General features: G+C 37.3%; 1 protein-coding gene across 5 annotated transcripts in view; it reads left to right on the plus strand.

The window, feature by feature from the left end:
- The window catches only part of sun1 (Sad1 and UNC84 domain containing 1), a 38,932-nt gene that overhangs the window by 3,095 nt on the left and 9,138 nt on the right, over positions 1-26,699 (plus strand). Inside the window, exons 1-14 of one of the 5 annotated variants that reach the window (XM_038307716.1) lie at positions 48-393; positions 2,735-2,832; positions 16,465-16,653; positions 18,911-19,170; positions 19,309-19,563; positions 19,675-19,809; positions 21,022-21,174; positions 21,952-22,035; positions 23,285-23,395; positions 23,521-23,640; positions 23,739-23,832; positions 24,161-24,210; positions 24,661-24,845; positions 25,812-26,090. In XM_038307716.1, coding sequence (XP_038163644.1) covers positions 2,750-2,832; positions 16,465-16,653; positions 18,911-19,170; positions 19,309-19,563; positions 19,675-19,809; positions 21,022-21,174; positions 21,952-22,035; positions 23,285-23,395; positions 23,521-23,640; positions 23,739-23,832; positions 24,161-24,210; positions 24,661-24,845; positions 25,812-26,090 — 1,998 coding nt within the window. In that variant the 5' untranslated portion in view covers positions 48-393; positions 2,735-2,749. Of the gene's footprint in view, positions 1-47; positions 394-1,918; positions 2,407-2,734; positions 2,833-16,464; positions 16,654-18,910; positions 19,171-19,308; positions 19,564-19,674; positions 19,810-21,021; positions 21,175-21,951; positions 22,036-23,284; positions 23,396-23,520; positions 23,641-23,738; positions 23,833-24,160; positions 24,211-24,660; positions 24,846-25,811; positions 26,091-26,699 lie in introns of those variants that run through there. The other 4 variants (XM_038307714.1, XM_038307715.1, XM_038307713.1 and 1 more) reach the window with 4 other exon arrangements.

The following is a 26,699-nucleotide window of genomic DNA, read 5'->3' on the forward strand; positions in this document are numbered from 1 at the left end:
GCAAGTTGACCACCGTGTTGTAGCCACAGTTTACTGTTGATCTAGTTGTTTAAGGTCATTTTAATGGGTTTCATTTTAACCTTGCTGCTCTCTTTTACCAACAAATGTTTTGACAGCGAACACACCCTCCGGCCTTTGCTAATTTCATAAATGTATCGCTAATCTACAAGATTGAATGCAATTTAACGTAACATATATAACATGATCCGTGTATGTTTTAATTGAAGCGGTGTGTTTAAAAAGACGTGCGCAGTGTGAGTGACGCTGATATCTGTCAGCTCCAAATATAGCGCAGTGAGAATGTTTCAAGGATTATAGTGAGGAGCTGCTGTCAGTCTGAAAGTAAACACGCTTCTTTCTAACGGCTTTCCTGATCGGAGCTTTGTTTTGACGGTAGGTGAACTATTATTTGTCGCAGTTTTGTTGCGTAAAAGAGGCAGCAAAAAATATACATTTGATGCGAGATAAGCCGATTGAAAAGCTGTATTTCTGAAGCATGTTAACCGAGCTGTTATGCTAGTTTTTATGTTATTGTTCAGCCTGTCTCATTGTTATTGCACTAAATACAGTATTATTTAACAATTTTGAAGTTGATTCATTGCTCCCCTTCTGGAAACAAGCTAATCCTGGGTAAATTTAGCTTTTGGGTATTTGTTTCCGTTTATCCCTCTTTTTCGGCTTGGGGAATTAGGTGTGGATTTAGGATTATGTGTTTCGGTTTTTGGAGATTGATTCGTTTTTTTTTCTCTCTTGCAAATGTATTAATAGATAGACTTGAAAGTTGAATTTGACTAAAAAACCTTTTTGCAAAGTGTCAATGCACGTCAAAAATATCTTGCAAAATTATTTAATTTATTTATATTGATTTATTTTCATTATTTATTAATTTGTATTATTTATATTTACATTTGACTATTTCACATTGTCACATGGCAACCATGAATGTGCATTTTATCAGAATTTAATGTTCTATGCTTGGATGAATGACACTTGGGAAATCACTTAACATTTATTTCTCCTGGATATAAATATGATTTAATACAATGATGAAATCAGATATATGAAATTTGTTGCACACCTTTCAAAGCTATGGCCAGCTGTCTAAATGAACAAATTGGACAAAGAAAGGATAAATCGTATTTAATAGCCAAAGGAGACATGGTAAAACTGAAGAGGTATGTGATTTATTAAAAAAACAAACAAACAAAAACATTCTTAGCAACCTTTTAAAAACAAACGATGCACACCAACGACCTTCACCATGAAACATGGTGCTGGCAGCATTATGGTATGGGTAAACTTTTCTTCTGCAAGAAAAGGAAAGTGAATGGGAATGCAGTTAGAGCTTTTAGATCTGACTTTACTTCAACACAGCTAAATAGAGTAATTAGGTCATAAGCAGAACCTTGTAAAACCTGGTAGGAGGGAAATAGATTAATTTTTGACTATTGAAAACTTGAAGGACAATGTTCCTATGGACTGGAGTTTGATATCGCTGGCTAAGATCAAAGCATATTCATTTATTAAAGTGGCCAAATCAAGATATAGGTTAATTTGCTATAAGTTTTACTTAACTAAGCCATTTTTAATTAAACATGGCAAAATATCAATCTGCAGATGTGGAAAACTGGTAGAAACACAAGCAGAAAGACCTGAGACTGAATAAAAATGCACTTAAAATGATTTCTTTTTAGGTAATTTGTTAGAACAACTAAAAGCTAAAGAAACTTTTGAACTTTTTAATTCTGTGCTGTACTGTACATATTTTACAATTGGTGCTTTAGTGCATTATTGTGCCAGCCTAATAAAATGTATTCAAATAGGAGATTTTAAACCATAGGTTTACTGGTACGTCCTCTTTAAAGGAAGTGTTTCTAATTAAAAAAAACAAAAACAACAAAAAACATTGATAAGGAAAATAGGATGTAAAAACTAACAGTAACTTTTATCAGTACTGCACATGCATGATCATAAGCAGAACTGGCACCAAAATCACGGAGAGAAGAAAGTATTTCTTGCTAGATTTTCATATTTTTGTTAGGTTTAAACATGCAGATAAACTGTTAGTGTTGCAGTTATGCCTGTTCAAATTAAGTAGACTCCACTCACAGAGGCTCAGCTCTTAGGCACGCTGCTTCCCGCCCATTGCTTCAGGATCCTCCCCGCCTCTCTACCGTTTCATGGGCTTTCATAATACCAGGCATTACTCAAGTCGCCAGCATAGGGACTAGCTGTCCTCGTGGTTAGTCTGCTTAATACAAACGCAAAGAGGATCGGCTTGTCTCCACCAGCCGCGCACTCTGAGCTGAAGGCAAATTTCTTGCCAGAGAAGAAGAGGCCAGGCATTCATTACAGCTTCACTGGTGTCCATACTCTTCGTCAGCCGGAGCCAGTATGCAGGAAGAGGTCAGCCAACTCTCCTACAGCAGCGTTGTTGTGTTTCTTAGGGACAGGACTCTCTGACGGGGCTGTACAGCGTAGGATTGTTTTTGTTTCCGCCTAGTTTAAGAGCAGTTTTGGGGAATATTTAATTGTTTTTATTATGGTGAAATGAATCATTACTAAAATTTTAGAAACATATGGCTAAAACTGACAAATACTTAGAAGAGACAGACTGAACAATTACATTCAGGCATGTATTCTTTCTATGTCCAGTTTTCTCCTTGTTACTCTACTCCTGACATGTCATATTTGACTAAAGGGGTTCCTATCCTTTGCAAAACAACTTTTTCAGTCTAAGCAAAGAAGAATGACCATGGACTTTTCCCAGCTGCACACATACACGCCTCCACAGTGCGCTCCAGAGAACACCGGCTATACTTATTCTCTCAGGTGAGATCTCAGCGCTGCGCTGCAGCTCAATAACTGCAGCATCAAACATCCAGGTTGTGGCTTTAAAAGTTACATTTTTGTTAGTTAGAGCTGCACAGAAACAAAGTCAGAATGGGTGATTGTACTTTCAGATATCATTCTGTGGTTTTTCAATATATTCTAAAACTGTATAAGTGTAGTTTATGCTACATTTTTTCCGTAAATGTAACTTCTATATGTTGATATATTATAGAGATCACTTTGTGTCAAATATTCAGTCTGTTTTCATCGTCATTTGCTCTAGGCATGGTCAGCACCTTACCAGTAAAGTCTGTGCATGTTGAGGAATGTTACCGTCTTCAGAGCTGTCACCTTACCTCCTTAGAAGCTGTTAGACAAGAGAAAGGCATTTGGGTGTGTAGGTCAGGCAGTGAATTATTATTGGGTGTGTGTGCTGCAGTTTCTGACATCTGTGAGTTGACGTGCGATTACTTGACTATTGGAACTCTGGGCCCCCCATGTCTCAAGGGAAAGTATGCAAGTGTCTCGTATAAAAAAAGTCAAGTTTCAACACAGTCCTCATCAGATTAACTGCAGTGTCAGGTAGATTATATGGTTGTAAACCCAACCCACTGAATACAGCTGCTCTGTCTAGGGAAAGTAAGAACTGTTTGAATAAAATTTAAATGGTAGTATATTTAAAAAATGCTTTTAAATGCTAATCAATTAATCTGTCTATATATATATTTTTTTTGGCTAACAGATTAATAATCTTACCGCCAAAGGTTCCTTAAAGAGGACTTTTTGCTAAATTAAATCAGGTGAAGCAAAAACCTTTTCACTTAAGGAGTTCTGGATAGAGAAAATCAACAGATGGAAAAGATTTGTCTAATCTTAAATTCAAAATGTTTATTTATATATATAATATATATATATATATATATATATATATATATATATATATATATATATATATATATATATATATATATATATATATATACAATTATACCAAAATTTACAATTTTGGTATAATTACTGCTCTAAGTGGATCGCTCTATCAGCTGAATACATGTTTTAGAGTCTCTATACTCCAGTTAATTGTTATTTGATTAATAAATTAGTTGACGAGTATTTCAATTATTGATTAATCACAATTAATCTGATTTATTGTTTCAGCCTTAGTTTAGACTCATTTATGCGCTTTTCATATCATTTCATATCCAAGAGTAGTTTTAGAGTCAGAATGATAAAAACTGATACCAACTACTAAGTCAGGCTGTAACTTAAGGTAACTTAAGACGTGCATTTGTTATCTTGCTTACTGTAAACTTTAAAATAGTGATGGTTTATGTTAATTAATTCACAATTCAGTTTTAAAAGCTGCACTAGTTAGACCACTGCATTGCACTGCATATTAACTTTTATTTGAATCGGTAAGACAAGAAGAAGAATTAAAAAAAAGAATCAGGTCATAGTTAAATGTTAAAATGAAAGTTAAATGAGTTTAAAATTATAATGTGAAAGAAAAAGTACATACTGAAATATTCTGACTTGATGGGTTTTCTAAAGAATCCAGCCTGTTGACTTATGCAGTTTAGGGGGAATTACTAAAAGCTTCCGCCCCTTCTGTGGAGCCTGCCAGGTAGATGGAGAGACAGGAACAAGATAATCGGGTTCCTTTGAATGCAGTCAGCTGAGAGGCTATTAATGAACCTCCCTGTTAGAACTGCGACTCTGATCCCAGGATTAGACTAATAGTTTATGCTTCTTGACTAGCGTGTCTAGAACACTGTGGTACTGCATTTCATTAGGTTTTGGATGCTGAACCGTAATTCTGTCCTCTCCTGAGAAACAGACCTCGGAATGTGGTAAGAATCAAATTTTAAGTCTAATGAATCTAGTTGAATGTGTTGAATCTGAGTGGGTCTGCCTGGTTTTCAAGAGAGCAGTGCTGCGACAGGCAAGGTCAGGTGACAGAAACGGTTGGTTCATCTGTTGTTAAAACTCAAAGGAGCTGTGACAAGTTTCGTGGCAATGAATAGACCAAGTGTAGCAGGAAAAAGAGACCCTCTTGCTACACTCTTGTTCTGTCTTTAGAGAAACAATATTCCAGATCACAAAGTTATAGTCTTGTATGCAGCAGGATGTAAAAGCTTTGATTAAAACAAACTAACATGGTTTTATTTAATGGAAAATGTCCTGGTTTGACTTTAAGAAAGTATTTTTTAGAAAGGCAGACTGATGGATATTTGTTGCTCTTTTCAATCTTAAAGCAGCTAAAAGCTAAACCTATATAGCCTGTACGAAAACATCTTAAATAGAGATAGACCGATTCCTCAGCTGACTGATATTTGTAGCTATTATTAGTTATTTTTTGCTTGTGATATTGGCGAATGTATGCATATGTTCACTGATTCATTAGTCCATTTATCAGCAATACCTATAGATCAGGTGAAGGACACGCATTACTTCTCTCTCCTTTAGCTGTCCTTTACTATTTCGTTTGATTAGTTAATGAATGTTTGATTTTTTTTGTTAAAAATTTTACTTTTCTAACTATTATTATATTGGTGTCGTTTTTATAATTGAAATGGAGGGTAAAAGCAATCAAGCCTCTAAGAATCAGCCCAAAAATAGCAGCACATATTGGGGATCAATTAGACACATGTGAAAATAATTGGTGTTTATGCCGGCCTCTGAAAAAACTCTATCGGTCGATCTATTTTTTTTTTTAAGGCAGTTTTTTAAATACATCGAGTTCTTCACTTTTTCATTTCCAATGTAATGTGAAAACTAAATGTCAGCAATGTTCAACAGGCGTTGCTGTTAGATTTTGGGTGGATATTGATACTGATATTTACGTTGTGGTTATGGCCGGTAGCCAGTTCTATCTAAGTAGTTCCCACCGTCTTTGCTTCGGTTTTCTTTGGGTCAATTTTAAACCTTTCACCTTTAAGTTGGTTACACACAATGCAATGGAAAATAAATCCCTGGTACTTGCACAGAATGCTTACAGACAAGTCATTGCAGATGACTTTTTGGTTTTATTTCTGGTAGTAAGGAGTAGCTAGCCTCTCCATCCTCTGACATGGGAGCTAGCTCGGAGCTTGTCTGCCTGGCTGTGTGTTTCCTGGATGGGGCCGCCTTTTACAGTTGCTTTTGTATCTTCTTCTTTCTGTATCTCTGCTTCTGTCTCCTTGAACCCCAGTCGGTCTCTGCAGATGGCTGCTCACACTGAGCCTGGTTCTCCTGGAGGTTTCTTCCCGTTTAAAAGGAGTTTTCCTCTCCACTGTCGCTACAAGCATGCTTAGTTTGAGGGATTGCCTTTGAGTCAATGAGTCGATGCAATCAGCTGGTTTTCCTTAGATAGAAATCTTTGAATCCACTTGACTCTATTATCTGTTGAACTGTAAAGTGCTTTGAGATGACATGTGTTGTGAATTGGCGCTATATAAATAAACTGAATTGAAAGATGTTAGCAATTGATCACCACAGCTAATTAAACTGGTGTGTCAGAATCATTTGCCTCTCACCAGCTTCTGCTTTTGGGTGGCACTGAAAACACAATAAATGTTTGAGGAATAAATAAAAAAAGTTTTCAACTTGTTATGGACATTAAAAAAGAGCATTTAGCTGCACATCTTACAGAACAACGGCTGACTATACCCGTGCTGAACTGAAAACAGGTGCGTGTGCGTTTGTGGCCAACAAACCCCAACAGACTGAGTATTCATATTTCATGATTGTTGAAGTGGGTCAGTGGGGCTGGAGCTTCTAGATGGTGTCTAGACATTTCAGTCCTCATATTTGAACTGTAGTGGTTGTAGAGCGGTAGCTCAAGATTATTTTCCCATTGGTAAATTCTTTGATTCATTTATTATTAAAAAAACAAAGGGTGTTTTTTACAGAATATATGCTAAACTTAAGCAACTTGTATTCCCAATTGATAATTTTTACAAACAAGGAAGGATTTTCATCTTAAATACCATTAGAGGACAGAAATGCTGATATGTGTGTATATATATATATAATATATATCTAATTAAATCACAAAACGAACCTGCAGCTGCATTTAGGTAAATAATACAACTGCAAGAAGTAGTTAGGAAAATTAACTCAATACTATCTTTTTCTCCAGTTGTGAACCAAATGCAAAGCATTCAGATTTGCAGCCGCATCAAGCTGCAGCTCAGTCTAATCTCTATCAGCTGGACAGCTGTTGTGCACCCTGCTGTTGCAGTTGTTCAACTTTTGCTTCAACTATGCTTCAATACATGCACTGTTAGCAAGTTACAGCAGTTAGTTTCAGGAGAAATGGTGCCTTTAACCTTGATATTTTTTTTAACATTTACTCTAGGCACTCTCCAGGATCTTGTAGCCTTTCCGTGTGGATATTTTATCCACCTTTTATCAGTAGGCTACTGCCAGCCTTCCTTGCCTCTGCTGAACTAGATGAGACATAATGCTGCCAGTGATGTGTATCAGGGTCAGGGTGGTGTGTTTAGGGTTTTTGCATGTAGGTCAAAAAGTAAAAGTTACATCTTAGTAGAGCTATTTCTACTACATGGCTTTTGGAAAACTGCTTAATGAGCTTCTTGTGGCTTTCCATTTACCACAGAATTCCCCGTTCTGCTTTGCGGAGTGGTTGATTATTTATTGTTGCAGGTTCTTGCATCTCAGCTGTGAACTTCCGAAGCTCCTCCAGAACTCTCTTTGGCGTCTGGTTGAGTTTGTGATGATGGACTTTCCCTAACTGTCCTCTGTGTGTGTTAGATGCCCATATTTTTGTAAGTTTACAGTTGTGCAAAAAAATGGAGGGGGTCCCTTTTAGATAATTTATTGAACAGTACAGATATTCAAAGCTCTGTATTTTTTGTTATAACTAGGGCTGTCACTAACGATTATTTTGCAAGATCAATCTGTCGATTATTTTTTTGATTAATAATTTGGAAGCCAAGGTCAATTAAATAAGATTTTTTCATTAAATTAAACCAGTTATAGCTAAAACTCTTCCACTGGAGGACTCCTGGATAGAGCATATTAACAGGCAAAAACATTTTTTTGTATCTTGAATGCAAAATGTTTATATAATGTTTTACAATTTTGATATTATTACTGCTCTAAGTGGGTTGTGCTGTCAGCTAAAGGCATAGTTTATATTCTCTATACTCTAGTTATCGATTGATCGATTACTAAACTAGTTGCCGACTACTTCAATAATCAATCAATCTGATTAATTGTTTCAGTCCTAGTTTTAACCCAACTCTGCTTTAAAGAGGCATTACGCAGTTTTCCAATAATGATAATGCCACCAGGGTCTGAAATTAACTTTTTGACTCACTGGCCAAGCACATTTTTAACTGCACAGAAAAAAAAAAAAAACGGTTAATTTGCTGTTTATATTGAGCCTGAGACATGGACATCCAGTGTATTTACTGCGTTTGTGTTCACGGATGCTATCAGTTTCATAGACTGACAGCCAGCAACTATTTAATCGTGTCTGTTCTCTTCTGCATATTTGTTGAATACTGAGCAGCTCATTAGCTTAGCATCATTGTCATAGATAAGCCAGTCTCTTTCGAAAACCAAGTCTTCCCAAAACCGCCATCTTTCAATAAACCTGGGGGCTCTAAATCCTCGCTCCCTCTTTTCATCGACATGTTGTCTTTCAGAAGGCTTCGTTGCTCCAACTATAAACCACCACAGTTTGCGTAGCGGCAAAGTTGTTGTTAGATGACGGGGTGTGGGGGGTGTGCTCTCTGTATGTGCGTCTGTCTGTCTTATCCGCTTGTGAGGAAAAAACGGACAGAGGGAATACTTACCGAAATAAAAGTTGAAAGGATGTGACTGAAGCCTAACTGTGGTCCTACGTTTACTTGCCTTTTGGCGAATGGTGCTCTGGCATTACCTTGCACAATTAATGATTTAGTCACATTTGGCGAGTGTTAATTTCAGACCCTGACTGCCACCTGTGGCCAAAACACATAACTGCACCACTCTCCTAGTAGTTGTCTTAGCTTGTGCTGGTTCATGACAACATTTTCTTCTTTTTTTACCTTTTCCACCTTACGTGAAGGTGCCATTGGACTCTGAGTTAAGCTGGATGTTGGTCGATTCTGAGTATCTGCAAAGTCCATCTTGAATATAAAGCTTCGATTGTTTGCAAGGACCCATTCAACATGGACGCCTTTGACGCCACATCTGCCTAATAATGTGGGAACTGCTGACCTTAATTCAACAAAAACAGGCTCCAGGCTTGTTGATGCATCAGCACAGAACTGCTGAGGTGTCATTCTGCTCATCATAAAGGGTCAAATAAATAGGGTATTTTTAAGATGTTTTTCAGTAATTTTCATTTCATTCTTTTTGATGTGGCTGGTTTATTCCTCTGTCCCCATGATACTTTTTGCTCACTGATTTTGAAAGCAGCTGTGATTGCATTGATGGTTATAGAGGGCCATCAGAGTACGAACCTGAATTTAAATCCACACCAGTGTAGTCTCCTTCCACTTCGACTATTCACCACTTTATATTTGTCTTTCACAAGAAAGAAAATGCCAGTAAATTGGGTCGGAGTTCTTGTAATGATAAAATGTATAGAATTTTAAGGGGAATAAATACTTTTACAAGGTACCAACAGCCTAGCTTGTGTGTGTATGAGGGGCTTTCTGTCCATCCACTGTACTGTGTTTCCTGTCAGAGCATAAGTTTTATAGTCATTTCCATAGCAACCACAGCAACATGTGACGTTGGTTTTTGTGCGATAAGGGAAGTGCTGTCGGTTCTGTCAGTGGGCGGTTAAATGTGGCCCTGCATGATTGATCCTAGTCAAAAGCTAAATACTTCCTGTCCAAAAGTGGTTGTATGGAAAATGGAACATCCTCTATTTGGCCCAGGGCTCCCCCTCCTTTCCTTCCCTCTAGTAAATAGAGTTTAAACATTTTTGTGGAAAGATACTTTTTCCATTTAAGTTCAGGGAACTAGGAAGAAAGTATTTCTTTCACCTCAGTTCTGTTTTCCTCCCAGGGTTTTCCCAAGTTTTCATGTTTGAAAATAGTCTACTTACATCAGACAATGCTACATAAGGCCTGTGGTGTTGCAAGCGCCTTATTTGAACTGCCACACCACACCTCTCCCAAATGTTCAGCTTTTGGCACAGAAGTGTCAGCTACTCTATAAAAAACATTCTGAACTGAGTGAAGAAGTCAAAGATCTGACAGACTCCATCATTGGTTTCCTGTTAATATATATTTCTTGTACAAAGTGTTACTCGTTTGGAAGCCTGAGCTTCCACATGTTGATTTGTTGGAGAACTGCGCATATTTTTTTTAAAGCTATTTAACCTGAAAAAACCTTTCCCTGTTGTGTTTACTAGTGCTCGCAAAGTCAAAACTTTTCTGGCAAGGTTTGGACCGAGCTTTTGTAATCACTCTCTGGTTTTGCTGCTGCGATTTACTACCCACATGGTTTTTATTATTCCAGTGTAAAACAAACGTGTGTGTGTATCTCACAAATGGTAGCCAGAGCTTGTCGGGTAAGTTTGCTAAAAGAGCTGACTACCACCTAAAATATTATCTTAGGTCCTTCAGGGGCCTTTTGGTAATAATATGTTGGTTTGCTGCTAAATGCTCTCTGGAACATCCTACAGAAATCACAGACTCTTCTTCTTCAGTTATAATTGCAGCTTCTGAGAAAAGCACTTTTACAAAAACACATTTAATTGCTGCTTTTACTTTTGTGTTATGACAGGCAGCTACATATCATTCTTTAGTTGACTGTTTTTTGGCTCAAATGACTGAATAAAAAATACAAGAGACACTTTCACTACATCGGGCCGATAGAAGCAGTTAGTTGGAAACACTTCTACAGCAAACCTGTTAAAGTTATGTATTCACAATAGGGGTGGGTATTGGCAAAGAAGTCATTAATCGATTCAAATTACGATTCATATGCCACAATGCGATTCTATCACGATGCATCACGATTAGGGTTGGGAATTGAAAAGATTTTCACGATTCCGATTCCCTTTTCGATTCTATGAAACGATTCGATTCTTTATCGATTCGTTTTTCGATTCCAATTTGGGGGGAAAAGGAGAACAAACAGTTTGATTATCAGCATCAACTTTGTTTACTTAACTATTGCACAATCTTACAAACTCAACAAGATCAAGATGTCCACAGGAAATGTGAAACTGGAGTAACATCTGTGTTTAAATGAAAAATAAATACAAGACCAAACTTAATAACCAACAATGTCTAATAACAAATGATGGGATAATAACCTATTTTAAATAACAAAAAATACTAATTATAAAACGGTAGTAGGGAAATTAACAGTTCTTTTGCAGAAAGATGAGCATATCTGCTTTTTCTGGAAGGATACAGGATCTTTCAGCGCTTAAGGTGTCTCCAGCCGTGGAGAACACCCTCTCAGATGGGGTGGAGGAAGCCTGCACACAGAGGTAGTTTTCAGCCTGTCCAGATAGCAAGGGCAGCGTATCTTGCTTGTTCCACCACCACAGTGTGGCGCTATCCCTGCAGGGGATGGAGGGCAAGCTTTTATAGAGCTGGATTTCCTGATCTACCCTCTGGGCTAAGGAAAGACGGGGCTTTGATTCACAAAGTGACCGCAGCTCGTTGTCTTCCTCCTCGAATAGTTCTTCCAACTTGCGTAACTTGCGTAACTTACGTAACTTGCGTAACTTACGTAGAAAACGTGACGTAAGTCGTGCTCCCCAGAGCCGACGCTCTAGGCTCTGGTGCTGCGGGAATCGAAAAAAGAATCGTTCAGCGAGCTGCCAAACGATGCCATGGAATCGGAAAATAGGGAACCGGTTCTGAACAGGAACCGGTTTTCGATTCCCATCCCTAATCACGATACTTGAAATATTGCGATGCATTGCGATATTTTCACTGAACACTGTAAGAAAAAGATACAGCCATTACCAGTGGCTGACTGGCTGTGTGTGATCTGGATAGTGTCTTCAATTGATACATAACTGAAAGCAACTGAATTCATACATAGCTGTATTTATTGAAACAAATTTTGGAGATGTTGCCATGAAAACAAATAGTGGACAGAAATATTACTATAACTGGCGTGGACACACTGACAAAAAGATCTTAGGATTCATCAAACTTAAAATAACAAAATAAGGATAATCAGTGCCGTTTACATGCCCTCAGTGGTCCTTTTGCAAATTACGTGCATCATATCAATTTTATTTTTACCTTCTTTGTTTTTAAAGCCAGAATGCATCCAAGCATCTGAAATGTGATGGAGCCGGAGGGCGAATTTTCTCAGTCTCCTCCATATTTTGTTTATGAATGACTCGTCTCAGTATCCCGCGGCCGGACATGCTTGTGACACAAAGCAAAGGGTGTCAACACATCCGCAGGGACATCTGTTGGACTGGAAGTTGTATTCCACTTGATTTGGCTGGTGTGAGCCAACCATTAATGTATTTTATTTGTTCATTTTTTTTATTTTTTATAATCGATTCTTGCCTTCAACAATCGATGCAGTAGATCACAAAAATTTGAATCGCGATGCATCGTCATGACGATTATTTTGCAAACCCTTAATTCACAACGGGTCTGCATAGTTATTGGATTATTATTGTGTCCAATGTTTATATCTCAAAAGCTGTTGGAGGGCAGATTTCTTTTCATTACAGTACAAGTTTGACAATTAAATTTTTGCATGCTTATAAGATATTCACACAGTAAAGTCTGTTTGCAGTCAACCCTGTTGATGCACAAGCTTCGAAAGCGATGAAGGGGAAAACAAAAAAAAAAGAAAGTGGATAGAATTCCTGAAATTCTTTAACCTTTATGTGTAGCATAAAATCCTGCAGATTATTATTTAGGAAGGTTTAGTGTTTTTATTTTTTATTTTTATCTGCACAATTGTCCCAGCAAATTCAGATCATAAGACAAAACCCAGAAAATTATTACCGGTAGTAAAAGAATTAATCTAAATTACAGCTGGATGATACAATATATTTTTTAATTTCAGTTGATATGATACAATTTTGATAACTACCAAGACTGCCCACAACATAATACTTTAGAAACTTTTAAAAATTATTCAAAATAACAGAAAATAATTGCCTTATACAGCAAAACACATAAAACTACATAAAATCTGGAACGTCAATCAGTGACAAATAGTGTTATCATTTGTTAGTTTAAATTGAAATAACAGAAATGTCCTAAACAGACATTTTGTAAGTTTCTAGTGAAAAATATCTTTTAATAATTTGACCCTTTATGAATGAAAAACGTTTGATGAGCAGACTGACACCCCTGTATTTCAGGGCTGATGTATCTATAAGCCTGTTGCCTATTTTCCTGAATGTACTTCGGGTCAGAAGTTTCTTCGCTGTTCTGTGGATGTAACGTCAATCGACTTTAATGTTAAATGGGTTCAAGCTAGCAAACAATTGAAGAATTATATTAGGACTGTAACAATTAATCAGATTAATCATGATTAATCGATTATTGAAATAATTTTCAACTAATTTAGTAATCAATGAATCATTAATTGGATTGTAGAGACTCTAAAGCATGTCTTTATCTGACACAGCAACCCAATTAGAGCAGCAACTATACCAAAATTGTAAAAGAAAACAAATTAAGATAAATAAATAAAAATCCTTTCATCTGTCACTATGCTCTACCCAGAACTCCTCAAGTGGAGAAGTTTTAGTTTCACCTGGTTCTTTAAGTCTTCTTTAAGAAACCTTTGGCTATCTGATTATTAATCTATTAATCAAAAAATAACCAACAGATTAATCGATTTGCAAAATTATTGTTAGTTGCAGCCTTACATTATATCCTCTTTGTGGATACTCAGAAGTGCCCTGCATCCAGCTCAACTCATTTAATAACAATGACTTTGAACATGAAGGAAAGTTTGACTGTGCCCACAAAAATGTGGGAAGATGACTTAAACCTATAGTGTTATGTAACATGTTATTTTAGCAAGCTTGTTATCCTGATGGGAATGTTTTATTTGTATTTTTTCTCTAGGCTTGGCTCTTTATCAGTGTATCTTCCTGCCTCTAAATCTACTTTGTCCTTCTCTATTTATATCCCCGATGTGGGCTGTGAATGTCGCCTCCCAGAGAAGCGACACACAGATCAACCTGGAGAATAAGAGCAAATGAGTTTGTGATCTAATTAAGCACTACTGAGAATTACTGAGGAAACAAGAGCTCCTCCTTTAACATTGTTGTTATCTGACCTGTTGCGACTTTAATTAAAAAAAGGCGGGGAGGGGAGAAAAGATTTATGTGATGGTCATCATATCACAAAACTTTTACTTATAAAAATTGGAAAAGTGTAAGAATCACATAAATTCAGCCTCCATTACTTTGATACCTGTAAATAATTTGGGACATATCTTTTGTATTTCACCTAACTATTTAATAGTGTCCCCCTCTGGGAGTAATTTAACTGAGCACTGATAACCATTCAGTTCCTCTGATTATATTATTAGGTCATCAGCAAATATCTGTAGAACTTGATTAACAATGAGGAAGTGATTAAGCCTTTTCTTCTCATTGTGGTGGACCAGTGCTGTATCTTACATCGGCCCTCAAGAACTGGAGTTTGGTAACTGAGATTTGCTTCAAAACATATTCATGTATTGGAATGGCATAGTTAAAGTCCAGACCTAAATTCAGTTGATAATTTTTACCTTGAATGTTGCTGTTTACTGAGCCTCTTTATTATAGCTGTGTTTTAACTGTTTTGTAAAGAGGAACACGGAAAAGTTTTGGTCTGTAGATATAAAAAGCTGAAGTAGACATTTTGCAGAATACTCAGTATACTCAAAATTCTGACTATAAATGACAGAGGGGCCGCTTTTTTAGCTTTCACGTGTTAAAACAAAAAACGAGAGAGAGGAATATTGAAAACCATTAATCATTTCACTTTTACTTATCAAAATAAGGATTGCTTTGTGTTGATTTATTGACTAAAATCCTAAATTGAAGTTTGTTGCATTGTGATCAATTGTAAAGTAGTTCACTGGGTAAAAATACTATTGCAGAGCCGTGTATTGTAATGTTTGTATGTGGCTGTAGGCTACAGCATTTGTTTCTTTATCACTAAGCCCTAGGATAGGACTACACATGAGTTGGCATCGGTATTAGATAATTTTGCCTTTTAATGTTTATGGATATTTATTCATTAACGCGGCTGCTTTGGCTCAGGATGTGACTGTATGTTGGAAAACAAGTTTTTTTCCAGTGAGATCAGCAGCAATACAATTTCAAGAGATGTATACAAAAACAAACTACATGTAAAAATGGGATATGATGCGGCAAAATAGATTGCAGATCACTAGCATGTTTTAAAAACACAGTAATGAAACGGACTTTGTTTACACAAATCTTTGAGGGTTTGGCATAAAACTCCCAATAAAGGAGGTTCATGCATAAATATGCAAGTATGGAGGGAAAAAGTGAATCAGTTTGGATTCCTTTAGTTTGTTTGTTTGAGGCCTTCTGCGCAGCTGGGCTTATTTGCTTATATTACCAACAACTGGTCCAACGTTCAGCAGCAGGTAAATTCCACCCAACATGCAGAGCAGGAAACTGGTCCTAGTGTTTTAACTAGAGAGGAGACAGTTGGTTAAGCACGTAGGAGGCAGGCTCAAGCTGAAAGTGCATAATTGGCCCTGTCAGGGTGTGTAATCCTTAAATTTTATTCCCAGACTGAGTTGCAGAGAAAAAAACCCTTGTGCAAGACCAAACATTTCTGCTGGAATTTACAACCTAGTTAGCTGGAGCAGTAAAGTAAGATGTAATATATAGCCAATGTGCACACACACACAGCAGCTTCTGCCCTAATGATAAAACTAGCAGCTTTTTTGTAAACAGTGAGCATAGCTGATTGTCAGGTGTGTAACATGACGGCTGTTATCTTTCATCTGGTCAAAGAGACTTATTGTACTTTCACCCTCTTAATATCAATCAATCAGCAACAAAAACAAATAGATAAAAAACAAAACACACTGACATTTCAGATTTCCATTTACAATGTTCTGAATTCACCAGCTAAGAGGAACTAATAACTCTGAGAGAATTATTGCAGATGTGGCCTGTTAGTCATGCCTAAGTTTTGGCACAGAAAGCCCACTCAGAGATGTGGGTGTGGCCCTCTGAGTCACAGTAAGGCATGCCACTGAACATTCACGGTATGTTTCCTCTTAACGTATTAAATAGCAGTGAGCTGAGTTTTTTTTTCTCATGGCGTTGGGGATATTCGCCTCGTATATTTGTCTTGGTCTTTGCCTTTAGAGACGTTTTTTTCTCTTCTTTCTTTCCCATGTGAGTGAGTAGTTTCCTGTTGGGAACAACCCAGCAGCATAACAGCACTATAAAAAGCCTGTGTTTGTTTTCATTTAAGAAATCTCTTACACTGAGATGCTAAAGATGAGGAACTTGAAATTAAAATAGGAGATTTGTGTTGTCGGCTAAAACCTTTTGGTCTTTCATCCTTGTTTCTAAATATATTTCGGTACAGTAAATAGAAGCAGCCTATCTTGGGTCTCATATGCTGCTTGATGATATTGTGTTTTTTTTTTACAGATTTCTAATTCTGTTTTCGCCTTCTTTCTTTGTCACTCTTGTTCCAGTTCAAGTTACTCCACTGCAGCATTAGAGTTTGAGAAGGAGCACCAGATTGCTCCTGTGTACGAGTCGCCTAAGATGTCACGGCGGAGCCTGCGTCTGCAGAACAGTGCCAGTTATTATGGTACGGAGAGTGGGGCTGATTACTCGCAGAACCACACAAGCAGCTATACCAGCACCAGGAAGGAGGGACGGTCAGTCAACGCTTTCTGAACACTTTCTCTTATCAGCTGCATTGTTAAATTCTGGTTGGATTTTAATTTATATCCAATCTTACAAACTTAGTTGATTTATGTGGTTTTGATTTCCAATTTTTTTTTTCTTTTATTTATTTCTGTTAAAAGTTTTGACGACTTGATTAAACTCAGATGTTAACTTGCTTTCCTCCTTTATTTTGACTGCATTTTACAGTAACTCACATTAGCACTAATTCACATTGAAAACGCTTAGCTTTTTAAAATTGAAACCATAAACTTAAATTTTATTTATTTTTTGTGATAAACCAGCACAAAGTCATTTGTTAAGACTAAGGCTTATTAAATTTGCTCTTCTTCTCTAAGAAGTTCAATATATCTTTGTATTCAAACACTTTACTCTGATACCCCTTATAAAAACTCTTTCTTACAAAAGTAAAACAAATAAAACAAAAACAGGCAGACTATATTGATGAAGTGATGTAAGAAGAGAATTGGTAACATTTGACCCCTTAGATATATTTTTTGTGTCTTTCTTTGATTTTCTTTGATTTTATCCTTTTTTTCACTAAATTGTGACGCATAGTTGTAGTTGATTTTTTTTTCCTTTGTGTGCGCACACACAAAAAAATTCAAACTGATCAGACTTTGTTTAAACAACAAAAATCATGCACCAACTAACGAATAAATAAAAATCAGACTACTATAAATTAGCTGTTAGGGTAAACGAAAAAAGGGATCTTTCCAATAAATTAGCTTTTTTTGACCTGTTAACATCCCACTAGCTGTTGCTCATTTGGAAACTGCTTTGCTGACGCTTTTTTCGTGTTCCACCGAAAATCTATACGTATATATATTTTTTTTATAGGAATTTCTTTCTCTAGATTTAACCAGGGTTCCCGTGGGGTATTAAAAATCTTTCGTCTTACATTTACACATTTAAATTTAATGTCATAGCGTATTATAAGTCTAGCAAGCCACCAAGCTAAGTCCTGGATTGTTTATTAGAAATGCACCATTGGAGATCTACATAAGACTTTCAGAAAAGTCTAGATGGCTGACAGCTATTAGCTTGGCACTGCACAAACATTATGTGAGCGCTGGAGTTGTAGTTATGCAAGATTCCTCATGCCTCACTTTGATCTGCGAACGACCGTACATGCAGCAGAACTAAGAAAGTTGTGACCAACATTAACGTTGGTGTACTTTGTGTATCCAGTGTTCTGTCAGATCAACATACCCCATCAGACCAGCATATCCATGGTCAATACGCATGCGCAAGATGTTAGATTTCCATACGTGTATACTAGTCCCATTTATCAATTTAGTTCATCCCTGTTTATTCCTTTAGTTACAGTATGTTCGAAAAAAAACACTTTAAACTACCTCAACGGGCTTGTATCCCTTTAGACCGACAAGTAGACAAGGAGACAGAGAGAGAACATCCTCCACAGCATCTTCGTCCCCACTTTCCTCCTCTAAGTAAAAAATTTATTACGAGGGAGGCTTGTCCACGACCTCTGACACAAAACTCTCCTCTTGCATATTTCCGCTGTCCATAGCGTTCCTTGATAGTTTAATTTCTAACTCACCAATTTAGTGCTATTTGGTCCTGGTGTAATTTCCCATTGTGATCCTACTAGCACTAAGTTGCTAACTGGTTAGCAAGATGCTTCCGAGACACCAGCCACAATCAAACTTGATTTCGAAACTTCCGCCACAATAATCCTGCCCTCTTGGTAAACGACCAATCACATTCACTTTATTCACTCGTGTAAAGTCGTGCATCACTCAGGAGATTTGGAAATGCAACGATTGGAACGGCTGTTTATCTACGCCTTTAATTTTTTCTGTGTTTATACACATTTCATTACAGTTTTGTGTGTAGTTGGCAACTGAAATTCAGCCTGATTTAAATAAATACATTTTGTTAAATTCCAGGAAGGCTCTTTTTTTTTTTTTTTGTTCATATGCCCATAAAATGGATATTCAATTTTATCCTAAGTGGTCTTAAAAGTTTTAAATGTAACTTTTCTTAACTCGTAGGAACCCTATTAATCAATAAGCCCCAGCCATCTGATTTGTACATATTTGTTCGCACAGTGTTGGTCTTCAAAGCCATCATGCATTGTACAGTTTACCATCTTATATCATCTGACCTGTGTGAGAATCTTAATGTTCTCATCGTGTCTCAGATATGTAATCACATGCAGCACAGTGCATGGCTCATTTTTTATTTTATTTTTTTCTTTCCCAGGACGTCACGAAGCAGAAAGCAGCAGTCTACGTCCAGTTCCATGTCGTTATCCCTGAGCCAAATAGCAACACCAAGACAAACCCTGTCCTTCTCAGCTGCTAGTACCCCGATCGACAGCAGCAGAACCACTCATGAAAGCGACAGAACGTCTGACGTCTCACTGCTGGCGTCGGCTCAGGATCAATCTCAGCAATCTCTGAGGCAGCGCAGAGTAACCACCACCACGACTACCACAACCACTACTGTGGATGGACAGTGGGGTGAGATGAAAAAAACACAGATTTGATCACAGAACATTTTTAAGTGCTTAATTGCCTCAGAAAAGCCACGTTTCGCAATTAAGCTATTATCTTAAAAATCAACTTGGTTCAATTTTCTGTTTGTTCTATCTGCTTCAGGGCAGCGCTCCAGCCACAGTTCATCTAACATCAATGGAGATGCCAGCGTTTCCAAGTCCCACGCCTCGCTACCTAACGGTTACATCTGCAAAGATTGTTCATTTCACTCTCAGAAAACGGACTCCCATATCACACAGTCATCATTATCCTCATCGCCCTGCCAAACAGCGGAACTCTCCACTGATGTCCTCTCCTCCGTATCTTCACCTTACACAAGTATTTATACCAGGGACAGAAGTCGAAGGAACAAGACGGGTAAGAAAATGTTTTAATGTGAAACTATTTGAGCTAGAATGTTTAACCCAGTATAAGCAGATGAATGACGTGAGAAGGAGAATGTTAATAATTAGTGATGTTTCTCCAAAGGTGTCCTGATGTCAATGGGGAACTCATGTATGCACTACAGCAAAAAAGCCCTGGCTCCCATCGCGTCGTTAGTCTCCATCTTCTACAGCAGTTTGGTCTGGCTGGTTACAAAGACCAGGAGCTCAGCAGGAAAAGGTATTCTTTTATCCATCAGCCCTTTATTCTCCGTATCCAGTCCTCTGATCATTGGCTCTCTAGTTTTTATTTTTCTTGTTCATTTCACTCTTTCCTGTTGTTCGATCAGTCTGTTCCTCTATTTCTGCTGTCTGGATATGTTTTGGATTTGAATTTCTGTCATTACCTTCTCTTCCTGATCCTTACTGATAATCTTTTTTATTTTTCCAGTTCCTCCTAAAAGTATTCATACTCCTAGAACCTTTATCCAGTTTTGTCAAATTGCAACTAAAATCTTTAATTGTGTTTTAATGAAATGTTGCATGGTAGGACTTCATGTTAAAGCAAAAGGGAGCGGATTCATGTGTTTCTTTTTCATTACTTACTAAAAGAAATTTGAAAATGTTTCCTTTATTTATCTACTCCATTTTACACCAATATCCCCTGTTCTTTAATGCCTCAGAATGAAGGGAGATAGTAGAGAAGTTCCTGTTTTGTTTTGTCTTATACACCAGTGATGATGAAGCTTTTGTAGCAGGGGTGGAGCTAGAAGTGGGGCCAGGGTCGGCGCTGGCCATCAATAGCAAATCAGTGGCCATCCCATACTTTCCAACTTCCCGAACCAGTGGTTCAACTCTCAAACAGAAGTTGGCAGCAGTGATACTCTCAGGTTGAATGTTTGGACTGATTTTTCTTCCTGACAGTGAAGGAGTTCACCATTATGCAGATCTGCAACAAAGTGTCCTGATCGATAAGGTCTCCAGCCAGAACCCCTCACCAATTTAGACAACATACTTGTATAATTATTTTTTGTAGATTTATTGGCGAGGGCTTTCTGAAAATCTACTCTTGTCTTTATTGATTTATTATGTGAATATCGATGTTTTGTTTTCTTTTAGTGTGATTAGTTTAGATTGACCCTAAACTGGTTTTGTTGCCCATCAGTTTTCTGCCACCTGGCTCTGCCACTGCAGTACTAGAACACCATGTCTGATGCTAAAATATTGATCTCTAGTTTCAGGAAACTAATACTTACATCACATGAATGCATGGTAGTTGTAGCATTAGACTTTGGACTCACTTTTCCTCTGCAGGGACAGTAAAGGTGGTCAGAAAAATACAAGCAACATTCAACAAAAGTTCAAGGGGTTTGAATACATTTGCAAAGGCACTGTTTTTGTTTCTCTCCATTAATCTGGTCTCAATTTGAACTAACGGTGCTTATGTGGACAGGGGTTTCGTCGGATGTGTCAGCAGGTGTCCAGGCCTCGTTCTCAGACTCCTGGAGACAAGCCTGGTCCTCCTCTTTGTCCAACCTGTGGCTATTTAGGCAGACTGCCCTCCACAGGATGATGGGCTCCAAGGTGTATGGCTTTGAAGAACAAGGTATCTGCCGTTGGCTCGCTGGAGAAAAGAAAAATCACAGCTCTAGGTTTTCTGCTTCTCTCCCTTTAATGAACTTTCTCTACTTTCTAAACTTTTACTTTTTTGTTGAACCATATAGAAAACTGCTGCAGAGATACAGTAGATGGCTGCTTCCTTACAAAGTTTGTGAGCCTTTGATGAATGTTATAGTCTTCCTCTTTTTTTTTGTGATCAACTTTCACTTTCACACCTTTTTCTGTTTTTGAAAGGGGAATTGTACAGGAATCAAAATAACTTGCCACACCATTGTTTCAAGTCTTCAGACACACCATAACACCTGTTGCACTTCATTATGTTAAATTCAATTATGAGAGTAGATATGCATTTGACCAGTCCCTTTAAGGTCAACTTCTAAAACCCTTTTAAACCTAGTATTTTAACGATTATGCTTTTTTTTAAGAAGTCCTTAAATCCTCTTCCCATAAATGGAAAGCAGGTTTTTTTATATATGTTTCTATCCAATGTTTTCCTTAATTGCATTCATTCCACAGAGGCAGGGATTGTATTTTCTCTGATGGTTCATTTTCACTTCTTTATTTATTATTCCTGTTTCTAGCAGGTTCTTCTGTGCATTCTCTTCACTGGTTTCATGCCTGCTTGCTTCACGGCAAAAGCTAAATTTCCTCCGCAGTCAATCTTGTGTCATCATGGTTTCCTCAGCTTCTAGAGTGTTCTCCATGATGCTTGGCACAAAAAAACTTTCATCATGAAAATTAATCTGTCATTTGTGTTTTGCAGGTCACTCTAGCTTCTGTGGAAGCATGAACGTGAAGGATCTGGTGACGGAAGAAACCTCCCATCTTAATCTCAATGGCTCCCTATGTAAGCAGACACAACACATGGTCTCTTTTCTCTTTGTGTGGGGTTCCTGATTGACAAAGTCAATGATATGCATGCCCCGTGTCAGGAGCAGTGGGCAGAGGTTGTGTGAACTGCTCCAACTGCTCTGCAGCCTGTTGACCTTCATGACCTGCAGAAAGTGAAGCCAAACCTTACTAATCCTTATAGGGTTTCTAAAAAGCATCATTTTTTAAAATGCGTCATAGTATGTGATTATGATGCATGTCTGTTTTATTAGTCTGTTTATTTTATTTAAAGAAAATATATATAAAGGAAATTGGATGGAAAGTGAAGAGGCATAGCAGGTACCTACTTCTTACGGTTATTGTATTCACGTTTTAGTTGGCTTGTAATGCGTGGCTTGAAGGTTTGTAAATACATGAATTTAATATGCAAAAATATTACAATAGAAATCACAAAGTGTCGATTAATCAAAATTGAATGGCTTTAAAACAAATGTTGAACACATTAACCATCCTAACAGGGGAATAGGTCCTTGTTCTCACTCTGATAGACAAAGGCTTGCTGAAGGCTTGGTTCTGTCTTTGTCTTTAAACTAAGTACAGCTTTTAGGAGCTGTAACTGGTGACCTATCAGCCAATCAAAATAATGGATTCACAAAATGTTTTTTAAGGAAATGTGTAACTGACACATTTAATTCCCTCCTGACTTCTGAGAAACATAATTTGTTCTGATACAGAGAATCAACTCAGACTTTAATCACCATATAAATAGGGTCTCAAGTTTAACAAAATACTTTTAAAAGTCAATGTGATTCTCTTGAGGAGTATTTCAATCATTAAATCCAGCCGATAAACTGTAAGGAAAAGGAAACCAAAGCTAACTAATAAATACACAGGTTTATTTGGGCTGCAAAAAATAAAAACTATTGATTGGGTCCTTTATTAATAGATTCTTCATGTGATTAATCGCTTTCTTTCTGCTCAAGTCGAGGCGACGACACAAACTAGTTTCACCTTTAAATCATTAAACAAGCTGATAAGACAAAAACCTTTTTTTTTTTTTAGAATGGTGTTCTTAAGGTTATGTTAATGTTTTCCATCAAGCTTTGCAGCTGTTATCATTGTATAATTTTCTATAGTTTGCTATAGGCGCTTGATTCTCATTTATGTTCAGACATTGCAGAATAATTTATTCATGCAGCTTCTTTACTTTTGTTTGCTTATGTTTGCTTTCTGCTTCTCTGCTGTCCATTATTTTGAAAACACAGGTGATGACTGTAAAGGAAAGCAGTACACTGAGTCTCACACGGTCGTCCTCACACAGACCTCTAGGTCAAGGCGCTTCATGGGGGCGCTGTGGAGCCTCCTAGCTTATGCAGGTTAACTGAAGCTTCATTACTAACGCTGATCATTCCATTACACTGACGTGTGTAAAAGAATATCTTTGTAAAAAAGATGTGCGGATGTTATTGGTGAACCTCATTCACTTTGTGTTGCATTGCAGGTTCCTGTCTGCTGCAGCCTGGTCACTGTGTGCTTGGGGCTGGTAAAGCTTTAGGTTCAGGAGTTACCTCAGCAGCACAGAGGCTCCTCTCATTCTTCTGGATGATCGTAGCAACCCCCGGTAGGTTACGTTTTTTTCTTAATTTCTCTAAAAAATATCCTCAATCCCTTCTTTTGTCTGATTGTTTAAATAATTTTTGCATTTTCAACCACTTTTAGTGAAGGCAGGAAAGGGACTGCTGTGGTTTCTCGCAACAGGATGGTACCAGATGGTGTCTTTCATGTCTTTCCTCAACGTCTTCTTTCTGACTCAGTAAGATTGCTTCCCTTTTATAATGTGAATGAATAATAAATAGGTTTGATATTTTTTTATTAATATGCATTATATATGACTCTAAAGAATAAATAAAAGTGGCTATTTTCCACTAAATTAAGTTTATTTTCCAATATGCTCCAGAAAATGTGCAATATAGAAAAAGATTAGTTAAATAAAAAAAAGAAATCTCTACTTAAATCATTTTTAAATATTTGACTAAAGAACATTTTACGGTTTCTAATCTGGATTTTTCTGGTCTCAATTCTTTATATTATTATTTTGTTTTTATCAGTTGTAATATTCAGCGTGTGCCTCTGTGTTTCAGATGCCTTCCCAAACTCTGGAAGCTCCTCTTGCTCCTTCTGCTCCTTCTGCGTGAGTGAATCATCCAGTTTTTAAACTAGATGTAATCCATTTACTCTAGTCAGCACACACAGAAAGATGTGCAAATACTGGAACCAGCCCAGATCTCTAGAGTGCTGTAAATGTAGCAGCAGAAACAGGCCAACCTTTCTGAGATTTCACTGTAGATCAGACATTAAAAAACAGTATATATTTCTCAGGTGATACATTTTAATAATGTATCCTTTCAATAAGTTTTCAAATATAGTTTACACAATGTTGAAAGTTTATGAATCAAAACCTTTCAATCTTATTTGCTCTTTTTTTGCTGCACATTTAATTTTAAATGTCAATATTCCAATATAGGATTTGAAATTAGTAACCTTAATGTTTAGAAAATGTTTAACCAATGAGACAAAGACTGCTATAAAAGAGCTCTCTTTTAAGGAACATTTAAGCTCATGTTCTTCTGTCCTCCTGCAGTTTTATGGTGGTGGCTTCCGTCCGCCGCTGCTCTGCTTGCCTACCTTCCAGCCATAAACCTCACTGAGTGGCGTTCTAGATCCTCATTCACCTACTTCTCGAACTTGGCTGCTGTTCCTGCTGCTGTCCCTGCAACAGAGTCTCCCATGGAGCAGGCTCATGTCACTCCAGTCTCCCAAGCAACAGTGAGTAGCCTCAGTGCTTCATTGGAATTAGTAACCTTAATATTAACTGGTTCATTGCTGCTGGCTAGCTTAAATGTTAAGTCATGCCGTCATGCAAACAGGAGGCCTGGATTCGTATCCCAGTTTGGGGTAATAAGCTGCCATTGTGGGTCCTTAGTTAAGAGAAATGTATACCGTTGTGCAAGACCCTTTAGGCTAATGCCTGCTTTGGGGAGTGGCGGCCTAGTGGTTTGGGTATTGCGCTTGGAATATCTGAGGTTCTGAGTTCAAGCCTCACTCCCACTCTGGCTCCCTGAACAAAGACCCTTAACTCCACACTGCTCCCCGGGCGCCGCACAATGGCAGCCCACTGCTCCCCAAGAGGATGAGTTAAATGCAGAGAGTTAATTTCATTGCTCTGTACTTGTCACAATATAATGACAATATTACGCTGGAAAAAAAGAAAATAAATAACATCTATAAACCTTTTTAAACTTTCTCACAACCAAAGAGTTTAGTAGTTTGCTTTCAAGTTTTATATAATTGACCCCAAGAAATCTGCATTATTGTAAAATGCAAAAAATAATTTTTGGTTTTTGTTTTTTTATGTAAAAAGTGCTCTGTAGACGGCTGTAGGCAATGTCTTATATTACTTATGTATTTTATCATAACCTCCCATTCTTAAATGTTTCCCTGAGCTGTCTGCTGTTTCGCTTGCCCAGATTGTCAGAGTCTTACTGAACAGCTAATTTTAAATTAGATTAAATTATACAGAAATGGACTTTAATTACTTATATTCTGACTTCAGTTTGGTGCAACTCATAGTAAAGTAAAGTATAATGGAAATCCATGTACATTTTTTTAGGGAAAATTTTACAAAATGTTTAATGTGTCATGCCTTTACAAGCTAGAGTATTTAGCATCTGTATTGCTTAAGAGTAAGACTTCAGATTATTATAATTATATCTGATTTATATTCCCTCTCAGCCAATCCTTCCCCCAGTCGGCGTCCACAGTACGGTGGACTTGGAGCGTCTCGAACGTGTTGAGCAACAGCTGGCGTTGTTGTGGGACAAAGTCCAGCAGGGAGACCAGAAGCAGGATCAGCGTCACAGTGACATTCTGGGTCTCTACAGCTCCCTGAGAGAGCAGCTCCACAGTCAGAATGAGAGGGAGAGCTTTGAGGTGTGGGTGTCGTCTCTGATAGAGCAGCGGCTGGGGGTGCTGCGAGGAGAGCTGGAGCAGGAGAGCAAAAACAGAGCACAGGTTGGTTTGATCATCCTTAACAGCCTTTGGTCCTGCCAGTTTTGTCCGAAGTGCTTTAGAAAATAAATTAGTTATAGTTACTGGTTACATCTTCCAAAAAGGCAAATTTAAAATAATATAAAACTTATGGGCACAAAAGGTTACTATTGCTTCACGTAATAACAAAAAATATATAACATTTTTATATACGAATGTGTTTAGATCTAACATTAATGGAAGTGTAAAATATGCTCAAATGTTTATTAGTAAACTGAATATATGATCTTATAAATTTACATTTCACAGAAGAAAATTTAACATGAAATGGTGCAAACTAAACTATTTAAATGTTTTTAAAAAGCTTAATGTATAGCTATAGATTAAAATCATTTCAACACATTTAAATGACCAACAAAACATATTAAATATTTTAGAATTAAAAATATTTCTTGCATGTCGACAGGTTGTAACTCGCCATCAGATAAATATAAAATGAAATAATGCTTGTTAATCCATGCAGTGCAAATTAAATAGGCCAATCTGTCTCTCATAAGTATAGACAACTGTACTGCTGTATTTTTCTTCCACACAGAAGGAAATAATTGGAAGGGGTTTGATGTAATGCTGAAA

This window comes from Cyprinodon tularosa, unplaced genomic scaffold (assembly GCF_016077235.1).
Source record: "Cyprinodon tularosa strain WSP-4 unplaced genomic scaffold, ASM1607723v1 ctg62, whole genome shotgun sequence".
Lineage (NCBI taxonomy): Eukaryota > Metazoa > Chordata > Actinopteri > Cyprinodontiformes > Cyprinodontidae > Cyprinodon > Cyprinodon tularosa.